The sequence below is a fragment of the Salvelinus namaycush genome, chromosome 35 (genome assembly GCF_016432855.1).
Source record: "Salvelinus namaycush isolate Seneca chromosome 35, SaNama_1.0, whole genome shotgun sequence".
Classification (NCBI taxonomy): Eukaryota; Metazoa; Chordata; class Actinopteri; order Salmoniformes; family Salmonidae; genus Salvelinus; species Salvelinus namaycush.
This window is the reverse complement of record NC_052341.1, coordinates 19,178,058-19,201,255: the sequence shown is the minus strand read 5'-3', so window position 1 is coordinate 19,201,255 and position 23,198 is coordinate 19,178,058. Positions and strand designations below refer to the sequence as shown.

The window sequence follows — 23,198 nt, the reverse complement described above, 5'->3', positions numbered from 1 at the left end:
CAGAGCTCGCACTCAGCCAGAGAAGGTTAGCATTGTCACATCTGGAGGCTTATCCATTGAAAAAGTGTCATCCTACAAATAACTTGGTATATGGTTGGATGAAAAGTTTTCCTTCAAAGTTCATGTGGATAATCTTGTGAGGAAGCTTAAATTGAAATTGGGTTTTAATTTTTGTAATAAGGCTTGCTTCCCACTTATGGCTAGAAAGACGCTTGTTCAGGCCACTTTTCTCGCTGTAATTGATTATGGTGACTTGTTGTATATGCATGCAACCCCCTTGTCTTACAGAGACTGGACTGTGTTTGTCATGCATCCTTGCACTTTATTACAAATGCCAAGTCACTCACCCACCATTGTACATTGTACCAAATGTTAAGTTGGACCTCACTTTATATGTGCAGAAAGATACATTTGTATGTGTTCATCTACTTTTGGGTAAACTCCCTCTTTACCTCCTGTAGTCTGGTCTCCTTCACCACCAGCAGTTACCATACCCGGTCTGCTAGGTGGTTGCTACTTAAAGTCCCCAGGACATTCACAGTATTAGGCAAGACTGCCTTCTCTTCTTGTGCACCAGAGGCATGGAATAGTCTACAATCAAAAATAAAATCAAACTTTATTTGCCACATGGGCCGAATACAACAAGTGTAGACCTTACCGTGAAATGCTTACTTAACCAACAGTGCAGTTCAAGAAGAGTTAAGAAAATGTTTACCAAATAAACTAATGTAAAAAGTAACACAATAACATAAGAATAACGAGGCTATATACAGGGGGTACCGGTACCGAGTCAGTGTGCAGGGGTACAGGTTAGAGGTAATTTGTACGTAGGTAGGGGTGAAGTGACAATGCATAGATAATAACAGTGAGTAGCAGCAGTGTACAAAACAAATGGAGGGGTGGTGGCCATTTGATTAATTGTTCAGCAGTCTTATGGCTTGGGGGTAGAAGCTGTTAAGGAGCCTTTTGGTCCTAGACTTGGCGCTCCGGTACCGCTTGCTGTGCGTTAGCAGAGAAAACATTCTATGACTTGAGTGACTGGAGTCTCTGACAATTTTATGGGCTTTCCTCTGACACCGCCTATTATATAGGTCCTGGATTGCAGGAGGCTTGCTCCCAGTGATGTACCAGCCCGTACGCACTACCCTCTGTAGCGCCTTACGGTCAGATGCCGAGCAGTTGCCATACCAGGCGGTGATGCAACTGGTCAGGATGCTCTCGATGGTGCAGCTGTATAACTTTTTGAGGATCTGGGGACCAATGCCAAATCTTTTCAGTCTCCTGGGGGGGAAAAGGTTTTGTCGTGCCCTCTTCATGACTGTCTTGGTGTGTTTGGACCATGATAGATCGTTGGTGATGTGGACACCAAGGAACTTGAAACTCTCAACCTGCTCCACTATAGCCCCATTGATGTTAATGGGGGGCATGTTCGGCCCTCCTTTTCCTGTAGTCCACGATCAGCTCCTTTTGTCTTGCTCACATTGAGGGAGAGGTTGTTGTCCTGACACCACACTGACAGTTCTCTTACCTCCCTATAGGCTGTCTCGTCATTGTCGGTGATGAGGCCTACCACTGTTGTGTCGTCAGCAGATAAAATGATGGTGTTGGAATCGTGTTTGGCCACTCAGTCGTGGGTGAACAGGGAGTACAGGAGGGGACTAAGTACACACTCCTGAGGGGCCCCAGTGTTGAGGATCAGCGTGGCAGACGTGTTGTTGCCTACCCGTACCACCTGGGGGTGGCCCGTCAGGAAGTCCAGGATCCAGTTGCAGAGGGAGGTGTTTAGTCCCAGGGTCCTTAGCTTAGTGATGACCTTTGTGGGCACTATGGTGTTGAATGCTGAGCTGTAGTCAATGAACAGCATTCTCACATAGGTGTTCCTTTTGTCCAAGTGGGAAAGGGAAGTGTGGAGTGCGATTGAGATTGCGTCATCTGTGGATCTGTTGGAGCGGTATGTGAATTGGAGTGGGTCTAGGGTATCCGGGAGGATGCTGTTGATGTGAGCCATAATCAGCTTTTCAAAGCACTTCATGGCTACCGACGTGAGTGCTACGGGGCGGTAATCATTTAGGCAGGTTAACTTCAGTTCCTTGGCCACAGGGACTATGGTGGTCTGTTTGAAACATGTAGGTATTACAAACTCAGTCAGGGAGATTTTGAAAATGTCAGTGAAGACACTTGCCAGTTGATTCGCACATGCTTAGAGTACATGTCCTGGTAATCCATCTGGCCCCGCGGCTTTGTGAATGTTGACCTGTTTAAAGGTCTTGCTCACATCGGCAACCGAGAGCATTATCACACAGTCATCCAGAACAGCTGGTGCTCTCGTGCATGCTTCAGTGTTGCTTGCCTCGAAGCGTGCATAAAAGGCATTTAGCTCATCTGGTAGGCTCGCGTCACTGGGCAGCTCGCTTCTGGGTTTCCCTTTGTTGTCCGTAATAGTTTTCAAGCCCTGCCACATCCGACGAGCGTCAGGGCCGGTGTAGTTGGATTCAATCTTAATCCTGTATTGTCGATTTGCTTGTTTGATGGTTCGTCTGAGGGCATAGCGGGATTTCTTATAGGCGTCCGGATTAGTGTCCCGCTCCTTGAAAGCGGCAGCTCTAGCCTTTAGCTGGATTTGGATGTTGCCTGTAATCCATGGCTTCTGGTTGGGATATGACTGATGTGGTATACTCTTCAATGCCATTGGATGAATCCCGGAACATATTCCAGTCTGTGCTAGCAAAACAGTCCTGTAGCATAGCATCCGCGTCATCTGACCACTTCCGTATTGAGCGAGGCACTGTGCTTCCTGCTTTAATTTTTGCTTGTAAACTGGAATCAGGAGGATGGAATTATGGTCAGATTTGCCAAATGGAGGGCGGGGGAGAGCTTTGTATGCATCTCTGTGTGTGGATTTTATTTTCTCTGGTTGCACATGTGACATGCTGGTAAAATTTTTGTAAAACTGATTTAAGTTTGCCTGCATTAAATTCCCCAGCCACTGGGAGCGCCGCTTCTGGGTGAGCATTTTCTTGTTTGCTTATGGCCTTACACAGTTCGTTGAGTGCGGTCTTAGGGCCAGCAACAGTCTGTGTTGGTAAATAGACGACTATGAATAATATAAATGAGAACTCTCTTGGTAGATAGTGTGGTCTACAGCTTATAAGGTGCTCTTCCTCAAGCGAGCAATACCTTGAGACTTCTTTAATATTAGACATCGTGCACCAGCTGTTATTGACAAAAAGACACACACCCCCACCCCTCGTCTTACCAGACGTAGCTTCTCTGTTCTGCCGGTGCATTGAAAATCCCTCCAGCTCTATATTATCAGTGTCGTCATTCAGCCACGACTCGGTAAAACATAAGATATTACTGTTCTTAATGTCCCGTTGGTAGGATAATCATAATCGTAGGTCATCAATTTTATTTTCCAATGATTGCATGTTAGGAAGTAGAATTGATGGCAGTGGGAGTTGACTCGCTTGCCTACGGATTCTCAAAAGGCAGCCCGATCTGCGTCCTCTTTTCCTCCGTCTTTTCTACACGCAAATGACGGGGAACTGGGCCTGTTCTCGGACTCGTTAAAGGAAAAAGCTTCTTCCAGTTCGTGGTGAGTAATCCCAGTTCTGATGTGCAGAAGTTATTTTCGGTCATAAGAGACGGTGGCAGTAACATTATGTACAAAGTAAGTAAAAAAATAAGTTACGAACAAAATAGCCCAATTGGTTACGGGCATGTAAAACGTCAGCCATCCTCTTCGGCGCCATCATCTAGATATGTTAGTGCCACTGAATTAATTTAAAATATTGATGGGAGACTGTTATGGAGGAGTGTAAATGCTTTTTATAGGCTGGATCATGTTGTTGTATGTTTTAATTCTGTAATGTATTGATTGTTGCTGCCGCCTTGGTCAGGTCTCCCTTGAAAAAGAGACTCTGGGTCTAAATGGGCTTTTCCTGGTTAAATAAAGGTTAAATTAAAAAACTAACTTGCCTACTTAAAGGTAAAAAAATATATATTTAAACAGTTAAAGTCGGAAGTTTACATATACTTAGGTTGGAGTCATTAAAACTCGTTTTTCAAACTCTACAAATTTCTTGTTAACAAACTATAGTTTTGGCAAGTCGGTTAGGACATCTACTTTGTGGATGACACAGGAATTTTTCCCTCAATTGTTTACAGACAGATTATTTTGACTTATAATTCACTGTATCACAATTCCAGTGGGTCAGAAGTTTACATACACTAAGTTGACTGTGGCTTTAAACAGCTTGAAAATTCCAGAAAATTATGTCATGGCTTTAGAAGCTTCTGATAGGCTAATTGACATAATTTGAGTCAATTGGAGGTGTACCTGTGGATGTATTTCAAGGGCTACCTTCAAACGTAGTGCCTCTTTGCTTGACATCATGGGAAAATCAAAATAAATCAGCCAAGACCTCAGAAAAAAAATTGTAGACCCTCACAAGTCTGGTTCATCCTTGGGAGCAATTTCCAAACGCCTGACGGTACCACGTTCATCTGTACAAACAATAGTGCGCAAGTATAAACACCATGGGACCACACAGCCGTCATACCGCTGGGAAGGAGACGCATTCTGTCTCCTAGAGATGAACGTGCTTTGGTGTGAAAAGTGCAAATCAATCCCAGAACAACAGCAAAGGACCTTGTGAAGATGCTGGAGGAAACAGGTACAAAAGTATCTATATCCACAGTAAAACGAGTCCTATATCGACATAACCTGAAAGGCCGCTCAGCAAGGAAGAAGCCACTGCTCCAAAACCGCCATAAAAAAAGCCAGACTACGGTTTGCAACTGCACATGGGGACAAAGATCATACTTTTTATAAAATAGAAAAATAGAACTGTTTGGCCATAATGACCATTGTTATGTTAGGAGTAAAAAGGGGGTGGCAGACACATGCACATTTGTGGCCTGCTGGAGGTCATTTTGCAGGGCGCTGGCAGTGCACCTCCTTGCACAAAGGCGGAGGTAGCGGTCCTGCTGCTGGGTTGTTGCCCTCCTACGGCCTCCTCCACGTCTCCTGATGTACTGGCCTGTCTCCTGGTAGCGCCTCCATGCTCTGGACACTACGCTGACAGACACAGCAAACCTTTTTGCCACAGCTCGCATTGATGTGCCATCCTGGATGAACTGCACTACCTGAGCCACTTGTGTGGGTTGTAGACTCCGTCTCATGCTACCACTAGAGTGAGAGCACCGCCAGCATTCAAAAGTGACCAAAACATCAGCCAGGAAGCATAGGAACTGAGAAGTGGTCTGTGGTCACCACCTGCAGAATCACTCCTTTTTTGGGGGTGTCTTGCTAATTGCCTATAATTTCCACCTTTTGTCTATTCCATTTGCACAACAGCATGTGAAATTTATTGTCAATCAGTGTTGCTTCCTAAGTGGACAGTTTGATTTCACAGAAGTGTGATTGACTTGGAGTTACATTGTGTTGTTTAAGTGTTCCCTTTATTTTTTTGAGCAGTGTATATATATACATATACTTCTATTGGTCAATTTCTAAGCTATGACTCCAGTACATAGGTGGGAGGCATGGGCGCTCCACTACAGTAGATGGAGGTAATGCACCATAACGTTGATGCCAACTGCCGATAAAACCCCACAGAAGAAGCAGCAACGGTAGCTAACATTTTTTACAATTTTACCTTTATTTAAGTTGGCAAGTCAGTTAAGAACAAATTCTTATTTTCAATGACGGCCATGGAACAGTGGGTTAACTGCCTTGTTCAGCTAGTACACACCAGTAAAGTGTCCTTCGCCCCCACCTGTCGGGCACGGATTTCCCGGGTACTCAGCAGGCGGGAGGTGGGGGCAACACCGTGTGCAAGCTAACTAGCAAGTTAGCACACGGTGTCGCTCCCGCCTGCTGTATTAGGGGGAGGTGGGGGCGACTGGTGGACAGTGTCCTTTGCCCCTGCCTGTAAGACACTTTTCCCACAGTTCCATTAACAATGGTGAGGGCAGGTGTTCGGAAGGCAAGAGCGAAGGACGCTGTCTACCGGTGTCGCACCCGCTAGCTAGCAAAGAGGACTCCGGTACACAGCAAGCGGTACACAGCAAACTCAGATAATACTTTTATTTCCCTTTTGACCCACATTCAAAAGAGTCACACAATCACGAAGACCTCTTGATCGAGGGGGGGTGTTCATGAAGGAACCAATAGGGGGTGTTCATGAAGGAACCAATGGGATGCTCGAAGGGGGGCGTTCCTGCAGAAGCAGGAATGACCCCCGAATTGCACACTATTGTCAGAATAAGTCGCCTCAATATTTGCAGCCATAGGTGGTAATACAGTGGGGCAAAAAAGTATTTAGTCTGCCACCAATTGTGCAAGTTCTCCCACTTAAAAAGATGGGAGAGGCCTGTAATTTTCATCATAGGTACACTTCAACCATGACAGACAAAATTAGAAAAAAAAATCCAGAAAATCACATTGTAGGATTATTAATGAATTTATTTGCAAATTATGTTGGAAAATAAGTATTTGGTCACCTACAAACAAGCAAGATTTCTGGCTCTCACAGACCTGTAACTTCTTCTTTAAGAGGCTCCTCTGTCCTCCACTCGTTACCTGTATTAATGGCACCTGTTTGAACTTGTTATCAGTATAAAAGACACCTGTCCACAACCTCAAACAGTCACACTCCAAACTCCACTATGGCCAAGACCAAAGAGCTGTCAAAGGACACCAGAAACAAAATTGTAGACCTGCACCAGGCTGGGAAGACTGAATCTGCAATAGGTAAGCAGCTTGGTTTGAAGAAATCAACTGTGGGAGCAATTATTAGGAAATGGAAGACATACAAGACCACTGATAATCTCCCTCGATCTGGGGCTCCACGCAAGATCTCACCCCGTGGGGTCAAAATGATCACAAGAACGGTGAGCAATAATCCCAGAACCACACGGGGGGACGTAGTGAATGACCTGCAGAGAGCTGGGACCAAAGTAACAAAGCCTACCATCAGTAACACACTACGCCGCCAGGGACTCAAATCCTGCAGTGCCAGACGTGTCCCCCTGCTTAAGCCAGTACATGTCCAGGCCCGTCTGAAGTTTGCTAGAGAGCATTTGGATGATCCAGAAGAAGATTGGGAGAATGTTATATGGTCAGATGAAACCAAAATAGAACTTTTTGGTAAAAACTCAACTCGTCGTGTTTGGAGGACAAAGAATGCTGAGTTGCATCCAAAGAACACCATACCTACTGTGAAGCATGGGGGTGGAAACATCATGCTTTGGGGCTGTTTTTCTGCAAAGGGACCAGGACGACTGATCCGTGTAAAGGACAGAATGAATGGGGCCATGTATCGTGAGATTTTGAGTGAAAACCTCCTTCCATCAGCAAGGGCATTGAAGATGAAACGTGGCTGGGTCTTTCAGCATGACAATGATCCCAAACACACCGCCCGGGCAACGAAGGAATGGCTTCGTAAGAAGCATTTCAAGGTCCTGGAGTGGCCTAGCCAGTCTCCAGATCTCAACCCCATAGAAAATCTTTGGAGGGAGTTGAAAGTCCGTGTTGCCCAGCAACAGCCCCAAAACATCACTGCTCTAGAGGAGATCTGCATGGAGGAATGGGCCTAGTTAAAATACATAGTTGCATAGTTAAAATACTCGTAAGCCTAAAAGTTCCATCGCTATCGGGGAAACCGGGCCATGGCCAGTTTTGGGCAAAAAAGACAAATGATTTGTATAAACCAAGGTTGTCTGATAGAGGGCGCTGTATTAAAAAATATGTGAGCTAAACCAATTTTTATATATATATTCGGAAGTGACTTTATGGAGCAGGTTAGGAGACTTGGGTTAGGGTTAGCTAAGATGTTCTCCTAACTTGCTACGAAAAGTAACTTCCGGTCATATCAATACTCTTATTTAGTCACAACCAATTTTGAAGGCTGCTTTTGCTCCACACCCCCATCATCAGTACCATGGGGCAGATACAATATATACTGTGGCTACATCCTTCCCCCTTACATTTTTACAAATAACTAATTTCGCTATAAAGGGGTATTAAAGTTATATTTTTTTTACATTATGTTGGGCATCATCTCCTAGCTATTATCCAATCTATTACATAATCTATAATCTTGTTACAAACACTTACCAGACTCTCCTCTGTCCTGTTTCTCATCCTCTACGTAAACACAGCGTCAGACTCCGATAACAACTGTGAGGTTCTGATGGCAGGCAAACAGTACCCGTCCATCCAGGAGTTTCCATCAGCCATCCCCAACCACCTGCTGCTGGGCTCCCTGCTGGAACACCTGTGCTTTGTCTATGAGAGTGACCCGACCCGCTCACATATGCTGTTCAAAGGTAAAGAGAATCGACTAAACTCGATCTCTCTGTCAGTAAAACATGAACATTCTCTGGTTGTTGTGTCAAGAGAGGTTAGAATATGATTATTTTCAACTAAGTAACTCGGTAAACTCTGTTTTTGTCTGTGTTTTTGCAACACTTTTGCATCGCTGACTTCAGGAAAGATCATTTTTTGTGTGTAAAAAGTCAAAAAAAGAACTTGTGAACAACAACACAGTGAATGACTTCCTTGTCTTTGCTGTTCTCTCCAGCCATTGGTCGGCATTTAGCAGCGAAGAACCTCCTCTCCCCATTAGCCATCGGTGAGGAGTTCAGCACGGTCAGACTTCAATACAACAGAGCCTTCACTGAACTACTGCGTTCTGTCAGCACCTCCTTTTTCCCACAGGTAACACTTGATGTGTCCATCTAGTGATAATGTAATGCGGGACATGCCTGGTCAGATTTCTTGTTTATCATTGATGTTCACTCACTGACCAGTTTTTTTTGCTGCTATTTCAGGGTCAAATGTTATTGAATACAGACACCCAGAGCCTTACGTTAAGGTAAGCTTAATAACTTTGTTGAGGGCACAGGAGGCTGCTAAGGGGAGGACAGCTTATAATAATAGCTGGAACGGAGCGGATTGAATGGCATCAAACACATGGAAACCATGTGTTGGATGTACAGTACCAGTCGAAAGTTTAGACACAACTACTCATTCAAGGATTTTTCTTTATTTTTACTATTTTCTACAATGTAGAATAATAGTGAAGACATCAAAACTATGAAATAACACATATGGAATCATGTAGTCACCAAAAAAGTGTTAAACAAATCAAAATATATTTTAGATTTTAGATTCTTCAAAGTAGCCACCCTTTGCCTTGATGACAGCTTTGCACACTCTTGGCATTCTCTCAACTAGCTTCACCTGGAATGCTTTTCCACCAGTCTGGAAGGAGTTCCCACATATGCTGAGCACTTGTTGGCTGCTTTTCCTTCACTCTGCTGTCCAACTCATCCCAAACCATCTCAGTTGGGTTGAGGTCGGCTGATTGTGGAGGCCAGGTCATCTGATGCAGCACTCCATCACTCTCTTTCTTGGTCAAATAGCCCTTACACAGCCCACAGCCTGGGGGTGTGTTGGGTCATTGTCCTGTTGGAAGAATAAATGATAGTCCCACTAAGCGCAAACCAGATGGGATGGCATATCGCTGCAGAATGCTGTGGTAGCCATGCTGGTTAAGTGTGCCTTGAATTCAAAATAAATCACAGACAGTGTCACCAGCAAAGCACCCCCACACCATCACACTTCCTTCTCCATGCTTCACGGTGGGAACCACACATGCGTAGAGCAACCGTTCACCTACTCTGCGTCTCACAAAGACACAGCGGTTGGAACCAAAAATCAAACATTTTGACTTTTCACTGGTCTAATGTCCATTGCTCATGTTTCTTGGCCCAATCAAGTCTCTTCTTCTTTTTGGTGTCCTTTAGTAGCAATTCAACCATGAAGGCCTTATTCACGCAGTCTCCTTTGAGCAGTTGATGTTGAGATGTCTCTTAATTGAACTCTGTGAAGCATTTATTTGGGCTGAAATTACTGAGGTGCAGTTAACTCTAATGAACTTATCCTCTGTAGCAGAGGTAACTCTGGGTCTTCATTTCCTGTGGCGGTCCTCATGAGAGCCAGTTTCATCATGGCGCTTGATGGTTTTTGCGACTGCCTCATGAAGCTGGTTGAGAGAATGTCAAGAGTATGCAGAGCTGTCATCAAGGTAAAGGGTGACTACTTTGAAGAATCTCAAATATATAATATATTTTGATTTATTTAACACTTTTTTTGGTTACTACATGATTCCATATGTGTTATTTCATGGTTTGATTGTCTTCACTATTATTCTACAATGTAGAAAAAAGTTAAAATAAAGAAAAACCCTTGAATGAGTAGGTATGTCCAAACTTTTGACTGGTACTGTATTTGATACCGTTCCACTCCAGCCATTACCACGAGCCCGTCCTCCCCAATGAAAATGCCACCAACCTCCTGCAGATGAGGGAAAATGTACTTAATACGATTGTGTTGTCTCACCTAGCTATCTTAAGACGAATGCACTAATTGTAAGTCGCTCTGGATAAGAGGGTCAGCTAAAGACTGAAATAAAAATAAACGTACTGCTGTGTACTTCATGTTGTGAGAAGAACTTGAGGACCTGTTTCTTTACTCATTTTCTTCATCTCACCGTAGACCAAAAGAGGGTCTGTTCCTGGCACAGACGTCTCGCTACCTCAGTGAGTTTGAAGAGCTCTCTAGACTTGGAAAAGGATCCTATGGCAAAGTCTTCAAGGTACGGAACTGTATTGTCAAAATAAAAATCATAGATTATTAAAACCAACAGTGGAATAAATTCCCCCTTTTTAATGTTTTGTCATAGGTAAAAAACAAGCTGGATGGCCAGAAGTATGCTGTGAAGAAAGTTCTCATCAACAATGTTTCAAGGGAAGACTACATGAAGGTATTTCAAATGTATTGAGTTTTAATGTTCCAAAAATGAGGTATTCTTCAGTGAAGTATTTATGGACACAAGTGAATTTATCAGTCATTTAGTATTTTCCTGTATTTGTTTCAGGTTCACAGAGAGGTAAAAGTGTTATCCAGTCTTCAGCACATCAATGTAGTAGGCTACCACACTGCCTGGATGGAGCATATCCCACGTGCTTTTACTAGTGAGTTCCATTACGTCTTTCCTCTGACATGTTCTAGTATAGAAATTCAAGTGATTTAATTTATTCATAGCTAACCTCTCTTGTTTTTTCACATTTTACATTTGGTACAATTTCTTTATTTCAGAGCCGGCATCAATACTCTCAGCACTGGAGATGCATGTGCTGCCAGAACGGTACAAAACGGTACAACGGTACAATCTCATATAACTGAATTACAAGACCAATTATTATTCAGTATCATATTAGAAACCTAAACTTGTTTTCCCCCAATCTCACAGCAGTGAGGAGAGTACAGTTAGTAGCAGCGGCTCCTCAATAGTCTTCGCGAGCTCAGATCAGTCAAAGGAGCCAGTGGCCATAGCTAAAGCACCAGTGAGCCTCCCGGTGAAAGAGGAGAAGAGCACGCAGGCGGTGTGTCCTAAAACCATGCGCCACGCCCGTTTCCCAGATAACTTTGTCCACAGTGTGTTGCTGAGACGGTGTGGCCTGACGGGGGACAGCTGCCCTGTGGTCAGCTGGGATAGCTCGGCCCTGTCGGAGGATGACTTAGGAACCAGAAATGGGATAGATCTGAACAACAGCTCCTACATCGACATGGGGAGCGAGCAGTGGGACACGAAATTCCCCGCCAAGGAGGTATTGATACTGTGTAACCTACGTATATAATGGAGCTCAGTAGGAGCAGCACCTCTTATCCTGTTGTTTTAACAAAATCCTCTAATCTTCCAACTCTGAACGTCTACAAATGTCCCCTGTGTACATATAGATCATGAGCAACTGGCGGGCCGCATTATTATGTCAGTCACTGATAGTCAGTCAATTAGCTCATGTCAGCAAAATATTTTTTGATTACTAAATTAGTTTAGCGGCCAGCTATCTAAACTTGTTATCATTGTTGAATTACCATCCGGGGGGCCCCCTATTGATTTTGTTAGTCAGTCTCACTCCGATATCATATTACAAACTGCAAACCCCTTTCTCCACCCTATGTCAGCGTGTAGAATTGCATGAAATTTGCTATAAAATTGCAAAATCTTCTCTCCTCCCTATGGCAAAATGTGTAGAACTGCACGAAATTAACTCTGAAATGATTTTTATTTTATTTTTAAAAGTCTCTGCTGTCGAGGGGGGCCACTAAGACGTTTGCTCACAATGTGGGGGGGTATGGATGTGGGTACGCAGAACCGCGAGCAACTGCAGCCCCTCATGATGAGTTCCGATTTTTTTGTGGCCCCCACCCCCATCAAAGTTGCCTGATATAGATGATTATTTTACAGATTTTTGGTTAAACTCAGATTTTACTGGACACTGTTCTATTTTACTTCCTCAGGTGCAGTTCCATCTCATGCTGTATATCCAGATGCAGCTGTGTGAACGCTCGCTCAAAGACTGGATTTTAGAGCGAACCACCGAACACACCTCACAAAGTGAGCATACATGAACAGTACCAGTCAAAAGTTTGGACACACCTACTTATTCAAGGGTTTTTCTTTATTTTACTATTTTCTACATTGTAGAATAATAGTGAAGACATCAAAACTATGAAATAACACATAGAATCATGTAGTAACCAAAACAATGTTAAACAAATCAAAATATATTTGAGATTCTTCCAGGTGTCCACCCTTTGCCTTGATGACAGCTTTGCAAACTCTTGGCATTCTCTCAACCAGCTTCAACTGGAATGCTTTTCCAAAAGTTTTGAAGGAGTTCCCACATATGCTGAGCACTTGTTGGCTGCTTTTCCTTCACTCTGCGGTCCAACTCATCCCAAACCATCTCAATTGGGTTGAGGTCGGGTGGAGGCCAGGTCATCTGATGCAGCACTCCATTACTCTCCTTCTTGGTCAAATAGCCCTTACATAGCCTGGAGGTGTGTTGGGTCATTGTCCTGTTGAAAAACAAATGATAGTCCGACTAAGCGCAAACCAGATGGGATGGCGTATCACTGCAGAATGCTGTGGTAGTCATGCAGGCTAAATGTACCTTGAATTCTAAATAAATCACTGACGGTGTCACCAGCAAAGCACCACCACACCTGGAATACAAAGCACCCACACGCCACCACCATGCTTCATGGTGGGAACCACACATGCGGAGATCATCCGTTCACCTACCATACGTCTCACATATGGCGGTTGGAACCAAAAATCACAAATTTGGAATCATCAGACCAAAGGACAGATTTCCACTGGTCTAATGTCCATTTCTCGTGTTTCTTGGCCCAAGCAAGTGTCTTCTTATTGGTGTCCTTTAGTAGTGGTTTCTTTGCAGCAATTCGACCATGAAGGCCTGATTCACGCAGTCTCCTCTGAACAGTTGATGTTGAGATGTCTGTTACTTGAAATCTGTGAAGCATTTATTTGGGCTGCAATTTCTGAGGCTGGTAACTCTAATGAACTTATCCTCTGCAGCAGAGGTAACTCTGGGTCTTCCTTTCGTGTGGCGGTCCTCATGAGAGCCAGTTTCATCATAGTGCTTTTAGCGACTGCATTTGAAGAAACTTTCAAAGTACTTGACATTTCCCAGATTGACTGACCTTCATGTCTTAAAGTAATGATGGACTGTCGTTTCTCTTTGCTTACTTGAGCTGTTCTTGCCATAATATGGACTTGGTCTTTTACCAAATAGGGCTAGCTTCTGTATACCACCCCTACCTTGTCACAACACAAGTGTTTGGCTCAAACAAATAAATTCCACAAATTAACGTTTAACAAGGCACACCTGTTAATTGAAATGCATTACAGGTGACTAGAGTGTGCCATGTCATCAAGGCAAAGGGTGGCCACTTTGAAGAATCTCAAATATAAAATATATTTAGATTTGTTTAACACTTTTTTGGTTACTACATTAATCTATACGTGCTATTTCATAGTTTTGATGTCTTCACTATTATTCTACAATGTAGAAAATAGTAAAAATAAAGAAAAACCCTGTAATGAATAGGTGTGTCCAAACTTTTCACTGGTACTGTATATAACTTGCACAATGAGATGCACCTCTTTGTTGCTTTGGTTTTTCATGCAACATTTATCACTGTTTTGATTAGGTTTACATTATGCAGAATTTGTTAATGAGTATGTTTTGTCTTTTGTTTTTCAGATCCTTATGAGGCTGTGGACACGAAACAAACCCTCAGCATTCTACATAAAATACTTCAAGGTGTAGAATACATTCACTCTAGAGGAATCATACATAGAGACCTGAAGGTATGTTCTTTGCAAGTGTATATTATTTAATTTCATAAAGAAGTGCACCATCAAATAATAACAAAGGAGGTTTTGCCGCTCTCTGATGAGATTGATCACGTGTGAACCTCTCCATATCTCTGGAGGTTCATTGAATATGTTGAGGTAATGTGTGTTAAAATGTAAAAGTAACATGCTGTAGCCTTCATCTCCTTGGACAGGAGGAGTTAGACTCCTTGAGGCATGGTGAAGTCCTCCATATTGGGAAAGCGGGGGAACCGAGGTGGGATGTCATCACCCTCCTTAACAAACATGACATCACATGCGTTTTCCCAATGGTTAAACACAAAGTCATGCACCCTGTCTGGTAGTACCTGCTTCAGGCATTCTCTACCATGACTCTTCCAATAGCGTTGGTAGATGTGGATCTTACATATGTCCATGAGGCTCCTAGGCTGCTGACACAGGTTCAGTAGCTGGTCCCGCTGGTCAAAGTACTCTGGGAGCATTAAAGAGCTGGGCAGGTGGCCATCTCTGTTGCTGATGGTCAGGGGGTAGGTCATGGTGAGGAGCTTCCACAGCAGAGAGGTGTGCCTCAGGTTGAGCTTCTGATCCAGGTACAGGAAGAGGCAGTTTTCCCCTGCAGTTGTCAGCTGGTTGATGTCCGCTCCATACTTCAGGAGGAGCACCACCACGGCCTCGTGGCCCCCGTTACAGGCCTCGTGCAGGGCCGTGCGCCCGGCATGGTTCACTGTGTTCGGGTCAGCCCCCTGATCCAGCAGCTCAATGATACAGCCCAGGTCCACTCCGAGGGCCTTCACTGGCTTGTTGGTCGCCGCCAGGGCAGCCAGGTGGAGGGGGCTGTTACCTGACTTACTCATCACCTTCAAAGCAAACTATATTTAAAATGTGCACTTCTAAACATCAGTATGCTTTCACCAGAAACATTCCACAAAGCTTGACAGCAGGAGTTGAAAATGGGTTACGTAAAACACAAATAACAAAGAAACTAAAAACCTTGTTGACGTCGGCCCCAAGCTTGATCAGGCTGGCTGTCATTTCTGTATTGAGGATCCCGGCAGCCATATGCAGTGGCATCATCCCAAAGTGGTCGATGGTGTTGATTTTGGCGCCGTGGCTCGCCAGGATGCTGATAGCGGGCAGGGCTCCGTAGCGAACGGCCAGATGAAGCGCGGTGTGGCGGCCGTCACTGTCCACCTAGAATTTTGTAATTGTATTTACTATGGATCCCCACTAGCTCTTCCTGGGGTCCGGCAAAATTAAGGCAGTTATACAATTTTCAAAAACATTACAAAACATTAATTACAGAATTCACAACACTGTGTGCCCTCAGCCCCATACTCCACTACCACATATCTACAACCCAAAATCCATGTGTATGTGTGTGTATAGTGCGTATGTTATCGTGTGTGTGTGTGTGTATGCATGTGCCTATGTTTGTGTTGCTTCACAGTCCCCGCTGTTCCATAAGGTGTATTTTTACCTGCTTTTTAAATCTGATTCTACTGCTTGCATCAGTTACCTGATGTGGAATACAGTTCCATGTGGTCATGGCTCTATGTAGTACTGTGTGCCTCCCATAGTCTGTTCTGGATTTGGGACTGTGAAGAGACCTCTGGTGGCGTGTCTTGTGGGGTATGCATGGGTGTCTGAGCTGTGTGCTAATAGTTTAAACAGACAGCTCGTGCATTCAGCATGTCAATTCCTCTCACAAATACCAGTAGGGATGAAGTCAATCTCTACTTTGAGCCAGGAGAGATTGACATGCATAGTATTAATGTTTTCTCTCTGTGTACATCCAAGAGCCAGCCGTGCTGCCCTGTTCTGAGCCAATTGCAATTTTCCTAAGTCCCTCTTTGTGGCACCTGACCACACGACTGAACAGTAGTCAAGGTGTGACAAAACTAGAGCCTATAGGACCTGCCTTGTTCATAGTGCTGTTAAGAAGGTAGAACAGCGCTTTATTATGGACAGACTTCTTCCCATTTTAGCTACTGTTGTATCAATGTTTTGATCATGACAGTTTATAATCCAGGGTTAATCCAAGCAGTTTAGTAACCTCAATTTGCTCAATTTCCACATTATTTATTACAAGATGTAGTTGAGGTTTAGAGTTTAGTGAATGATTTGTCCCAAATACAATGCTTTTAGTTTTTGAAATATTTAGGACTAACTTATTCCTTGCCACCCATTCTGAAAATGCAGCTCTTTGTTAAGTGTTGCAGTCATTTCAGTTGCTGTAGTAGCTGACGTGTATAGTGTTGAGTCATCCGTATACATAGACACACTAGCTTTACTCAAAGCCAGCGGCATGTCATTTAGTAAAGAAAAGTAAGGGGCCTAGACAGCTGTCCTGGGGAATTCCTGATTCAGCAAAAAAAGAAACATCCTCTCACTGTCATGTGTAAATATTTGTATGAACATAAGATTCAACAACTGAGACAAACTGAACAAGTTCCACAGACATGTGACTAACAGAAATTGAATAATGTGTCCTTGAACAAAGGGGGGGGGGGGTCAAAATCAAAAGTAACAATCAGTATCTGGTGTGGCCACCAGCTGCATTAATTAAGTACTGCAGTGCATCTCCTCATGGACTGCACCAGATTTGCCAGTTCTTGCTGTAAGATGTTACCCCACTCTTCCACCAAGGCACCTGCAAGTTCCCAGACATTTCTGGGGGGAATGGCCCTAGCCCTCACCCTCCGATCCAACAGGTCCCAGATGTGCTCAATGGGATTGAGAGCCGGGCTCTTCGCTGGCCATGGCAGAACACTGCCATTCCTGTCTTGCAGGAAATCACGCACAGAACGAGCAGTATGGCTGGTGGCATTGTCATGCTGGAGGGTCATGTCAGGATGAGCCTGCAGGAAGGGTACCACATGAGGGAGGAGGATGTCTTCCCTGTAACTCACAGCGTAGAGATTGCCTGCAATGACAACAAGCTCAGTCCGATGATGCTGTGACACACCGCCCCAGACCATGACAGACCCTCCACCTCCAAATCAATCCCGCTCCAGAGTACAGGTCTCGGTGTAACGCTCATTCCTTCGACGATAAACGCGAATCCGACCATCACCCCTGGTGAGACAAAACCGTGACTCAAAACCGCGGCACTTTTTGCCAGTCCTGTCTGGTCCAGCGATGGTGTGTTTGTGCCCATGGGCGACGTTGTTGCCGGTGATGTCTTGTGAGGACCTGCCTTACAACAGGCCTACAAGCCCTCAGTCCAGCCTCTCTCAGCCAATTGCGGACAGTCTGAGCACTGATGGAGGGATTGTGCGTTCCTGGTGTAACTCGGGCAGTTATTGTTGCCACCACACCTGCGGGACAGGTACAGGAGGTTCAGATGTACTGATCCTGTGCAGGTGTTTGTTACACGTGGTCTGCCACTGCGAGGACAATCAGCTGTCCGTCCTGTCCGTCCTGTCTCCCTGTAGCACTGTCTTAGGCGTCTCACAGTACGGACATTGCAATTTATTTTCCTGGCCACATCTGCAGTCCTCATGCCTCCTTGCAGCATGCCTAAGGCACGTTCACGCAGATGAGCAGGGACCCTGGGCATCTTTCTTTTGCTGTTTTTCAGTCAGTAGAAAGGCTTTTTTTTTGTCCTAAGTTTTCATAACTGTGACCTTAATTACTACCGTCTATAAGCTGTTAGTGTCTTAACAACCGTTCAACAGGTGCATGTTCATTAATTGTTTATGGTTAATTGAACAAGCATGGGAAACAGTGTTTAAACCCTTTACAATGAAGATCTGTGAAGTTATTTGGATTTTTACGAATTATCTTTGAAAGACAGGTTCCTGAAAAAGGGACGTTTCTTTTTTTGCTGAGATTATTTGGCAATATCAGTCGTTTTTGTAATGAATGAGCCATCTGATTCAATGAATGATGAAGCTGAGTTTGCCATTTTTCCCGAAATTTAATTTAAGGTGCTCCAAAGCTTGGATCAAAATGTGGCTTAGGTGGTGGGCGTGGCCATGGCCAATGATGAGGTCGCCAGCCGTAAAGTTAGGTTGACCGCAGTGACACAATTTTTCTGTTTTAAAGCTATTTTCTTGCAATTCTACACATTTGGCCATGGCTTATGGGCATTTCCATCTAAAAGGACCCATGAGCATCAACATGTGAAGTTCATAAGAGCATTGGGTGTCAAATGGGTTTGAAATGATAGTTGAGTCTATATAGTTTTGGGAAATGGAAAAACCTTCTTAAACCATTTTCCATCTTAAAAATTAGGCATGAGTAAAAGCTTTTGATTTCCGGATAAACAGATGGAAAATGGGTCTTAGAAAATATCTACCAGAAAAAGCCTTAAAAGTTATCAAAAATACATTAAAATACAATAATGTTGTCATAAAGAAGATCCCTGCCAACTAATATCAACACTTTTATATTTAGTTTTGGAGAATTTGCTTACCTTCTGTAAGTTTAAGAAATATTGCCTTGCAATTCCGTTACCAAAAACCGGCATATCTTTAGGATATTTTCTCATTTTTCTCCCTCATGAGGAGGGAGGACAATGTAAACAAAAGTAACAAGTAATGGTAGACCTACCAATTAGTTATAGTGATTTTACTGATATCAATTTTGTTTATGAATTATTAAGTGATTCAAACTCGTAATTCCATTACGTAATTGGTAATGGACATTCCCAAAAAATCTGTAACGGATTTACTGCAACTGAATTGGCTACAATGGGAAATCAATACAGTCACAAACCACAGTTGGGTCACATGCTACAGTCCTCCCTTTCAGTGGCATACTGTTATGTTCAGCTCCCTACTCTTTTCTTTGTCTTTCTGTTGGTATAACCAAGAATGTTAAAACAGTCTGAGTATGGACAACCCCTCTCTTCTCTCTCTCTCTCTCTTTCTCTCTGCTTATCTCTCACTGTCCAGTTAATGTCACCTCTTCCAGCCCTTACTGACACCTACCCATGAGCCCCCTCTCTTTCTGTAATTATGTTACCGTAATTCCGTTTCCGGGTGTAAATCCACTTCACTTAGTGTAGTTAAATAACCAACATTTATTTTTCAAACTGTCATAGCTGACACCCTGTTCTTTCAGCAGACATCTTTGAATCTTAATTCAGAGCAGATATTTAAGATTTTTTTGAAAATGTTGTTGCATGAAAACTTGAAGGGGATTTTAAAGTAATTCTGCACAGTTATTCCACCAAATTTAGTTTTTGTGAACTAAGTGCATAGAGTTGTATGGTTTTTCAATGGTTTTTGTTTGGCATACATTTTAAAGTAAAAACAGAGTCAAAGCGTAATTATGTTACAGTGGAATTGCCCTTATGTTATCTGAGTGATTCAAACATTATAGCAAAATCAATGGGGGCCCTATGCCATGACAAAAATACTCCTTAATGTATAATTTTTTAAATGTGAGATTCTCCCCGACTGTTTAGCTTTTATTTGGGTGATTGTTAGATTATCTTATTAAAAATATGTAGGTCCATTACCTTTTCTAGATACTTCATCTGGTTTTAGTCGTTTTAAGTTTACACTTAAAAACGTTTTTCAGTTTTTCCATCCCCAAAAACATTTTTTTATTTTTATTTACTTCTTTACTCTATGGACAACCCAAAACTTTTCTATGCAGAAAAACCCCTGTTTATGACTTCTAGTTTAATTCCAATTGGCTGCGTTTAGACAGGCAGCCCGATTCTGATCTTCTTTTTCACTAACTAACTGGTCTTTTGACAAATCTGAATAAGATCTGATGTGAAATGATCTAATGTGATTGGTCAAAAGACCAGTTAGTGGAAAAAAATAGCAGAATTGGGCTGCTTGTGTAAACGCAGCCCTTTAGGCACAGACCTTGGCTCAGCTTGAACCCTTGGGTGTAAATTCAAAACGGACAATAAGATCAGCATCTCTACAGGCAACTTCATCATGCTTTGTGTTTACCCTTGAATAATTGGGGTAGTATATGCATCATGTTTTCAACATAGGGATGGAACAATTTTAGATTACATTTTCAATTAACCAATCAATCAATTACCTCTGCGTTGATGTTGACTCCGTGGTTGCAGAGCACCCTGAGGCAGGCCTCGGCCCGGTGCTGCATGGACATCATGGCCGTCTCAAACTTGGTTCGTGGCTTGGGCCAGGAGGCCAGGATGGTGGGCCAGTGGGTGATCACCAGGTGCAGGGCGTTGCGCCCTCGCTGGTCCCTGGAGGTCGCAAGGAGCACATGGGGGAAATGGTCTTGTCAGAATGGTTTTGTTTTGCTGGTGGTGATTTTTTTTTTCACATAAAAGGAGATTACTGAGACTTGTGGTGCCACTTCCAAATACTGGCATTACTCATAGAGCTTTTTTCATGTTTTAGGACATTTGGAATGGTCATGCTGGAGTTTAGGGGTGTAACTCAATAGTCTAATGTTGCTTAGTTATACAGAGCAGCATTATCGTTCGAAAGCTCTAATATGGTCATCCCTTTTCAGTGTATGACTTAAACCAGTGGAACCTGTTCATATAGGGATACCTGATCTCCGGGTCTGCCCCGGCAGAGAGAAGGCTCTCAAGGCTCTTCACTCTCCTGTAAGATGCAGCCAGGTGGAGGGGGAGAATTGCCAAGCCCTGTAGGCAATGAGCGAGAGAGAACTTGTTTAAAGACTTAGAAAAACATGTTAGGAATGCTAAATGTTTGTTACCGAACAGGCTGGGGGACATCTGGAGGTCAGGGCCCCCAGATAGCATATTAACACGTCATAAGCATGGCAAAATGTGTAGAATTGCAGGGAATTAGCTTTAAAACTGCACAATTTTCTCTCCGCCTCGTGGCAAAATGTGTACAATTACAGGAAATGTGCTTTAAAACAGCACAATTTTCTCTCATTGTCATGGCAAAATGTGAAAAATAGCATGAGATAAGCTATACAACAGCACCTTTTTCTCTCTGTCCCATGGCAAAATGTGTACAATTGCAGAAAATGTGCTTTTAAAACGGCAAAAGTGTCTCTCAGCTTCATGCCAAAATTTGTAGAATAGCATAAAACGTAAAAATTTTCTCTCTGCCTCATAGTAAAATGTGTTGGAGTGCATGAAGTTTGCTGTTCCCTAACTTGTTATGTATTGTATTTTATGTATGTTGTATGCAACATAGATTTTGCAATGGATATTTGAACGAGAGGGATAGCTGGGCCCAAAATTTGTATTCTCCAGCAGGTGGCGTTTTTTTGGTACTTTTTCTTCGCTCACAAAGCGAGGAGTTTTTGTATTGGAGGTCAATGAGTGTCGAATTTGGTTAACAAAAAATGGACTGGTTTATTTGCTATGTATGGCTTATTTGATCGAATATAAATTTCGTAATGCGTAACTTGTTACGAGTGTAGAGATAGATATAAGTAGGCCACTTGACATCCTGGCAACATTTAGAAAACACTTTATGTCGGTGTTGTGCCTGTTGTTCACACGCGTATCAGCCCCTCATTGGCTAGAATGGCCCCACTTGAGTATCTATTCAGTATAATGGCTAATCTATGAGTAAACTAAATAACGTGGCTATTACGCATGCTCAGTTTTGGAGGTCTGGGAGTTTTTGGTTAATAACTCCAGATTGCAGGAAATATTTTGTATCATACCGTTAGAGAATACCATGTCTGAAGTTTTTATTGTGGGTTACCTTTGAAAGGATTTCATGAAGAAGTCCCGTTGTTCTTAAATCGATGTAAAAGTTGGACCCCCGTTTTTGGATAAAATCGTTAATACGCGCCAGGTCTTCTATCAAGATTGCATCATATAATTCAGCATCTGAAAAGTTGACGTTCGTATCCATACCCCATAGCTAGAAGATCAAGGTCCTACTAGAGCAAACTCTACATTATTGAAAACTTACACGTTTTAAGGCTCTTTGTAAATGTCAGTTATCGTGAAATGCTGGTTTTCAGCCTCAACGGTAGCCTCTGAGCAAACAGTAAATTACAGCGCTGTACTCTGTCAATGCTCTGATATTTTTTCTCAAGAAGGCAGTAATAAGCACGTTTGGAAACGTCATCATGCATCGCTGGTGACAGCTGTCGATATGATGATGTTGGTGCCTCTCCTATGGCTGATTCCACTGACGAAAATAACAACCTGTATGTAATATTACGCGTAGGCATATCCTACCTGAGCATTTTCATGATAATAATAAGAACTTTATTTGTAAAAAGAATAATAATTTAAACAACGCATAGACGTGCCATATAGTCCTACTGCAGCTGATAGTTATTCCCTGTGAACGATTTAGAACTTTGAGGGGCCTATATATTTAGGCTAGCGAAAATGGCATGTTTTTCAACACTTACCTGTCTTTGAAGTGTAGAAAAAACAGTACAGTATTTCCAAATCTGAACAGGCTCATTGACAGGGTGAGATCTTAAAAGCTTGATAATACTAGACACATCTCCTTTGACTATTGCTTCGTGAATTTTAAACTGCAAATGATCAAATTCACCGGGGACTCCATCGCTGAATCTGATTTTCTTATTAAGCTGTAGTTTATAATGCATGCAATAGGGACTAAGGCATGGTTTGTTACTAATATTACCCATTTTAAATAAAAAATAAAAGTTAAACAATATACTAAAGCAGTAACGTGGCCTAGAGGTAATGACAAAATAGAATTACGCATTGTATAGAAGAATCCCTGTTTTAGAATCTCCTGTAGCATTATGACCTCACACTCAACATAAAAATGGGATATTATGTGAATATTTTACATTTTGTATGATTTTGATTTACAGCCCAGGAATATTTTCCTGCATGGACATGACTGCCATGTGAGGATTGGAGACTTTGGACTGGCTTGCAGGGATATAATGATGGATGACAAGGAAAAACCACCCTCCACCTCACAGAACACTGGTGAAAAACTGATTTAATCTATTCTTCTAATCTGTCTCTGTCACCACAAGCTCAATGGTTGTTACAATATATATGTAAAC

At 42.9% G+C, this 23,198-nt stretch overlaps 1 protein-coding gene across 6 annotated transcripts in view; it reads left to right on the top strand.

Moving 5' to 3' along the window:
- LOC120029492 (eukaryotic translation initiation factor 2-alpha kinase 1-like) overlaps positions 1-23,198 on the top strand; it is a 39,342-nt gene that overhangs the window by 10,611 nt on the left and 5,533 nt on the right. For 2 of the 6 annotated variants that reach the window (XM_038974736.1, XM_038974732.1), the window contains exons 2-12: positions 8,167-8,334; positions 8,589-8,725; positions 8,839-8,882; positions 10,568-10,667; positions 10,755-10,835; positions 10,950-11,046; positions 11,171-11,237; positions 11,325-11,682; positions 12,377-12,473; positions 14,149-14,255; positions 22,998-23,118. In XM_038974736.1, the coding sequence (XP_038830664.1) occupies positions 8,167-8,334; positions 8,589-8,725; positions 8,839-8,882; positions 10,568-10,667; positions 10,755-10,835; positions 10,950-11,046; positions 11,171-11,237; positions 11,325-11,682; positions 12,377-12,473; positions 14,149-14,255; positions 22,998-23,118 (1,377 nt within the window). The remainder of the gene's footprint in view (positions 1-8,166; positions 8,335-8,588; positions 8,726-8,838; positions 8,883-10,567; positions 10,668-10,754; positions 10,836-10,949; positions 11,047-11,170; positions 11,238-11,324; positions 11,683-12,376; positions 12,474-14,148; positions 14,256-22,997; positions 23,119-23,198) is intronic. The other 4 variants (XM_038974735.1, XM_038974734.1, XM_038974737.1 and 1 more) reach the window with 4 other exon arrangements.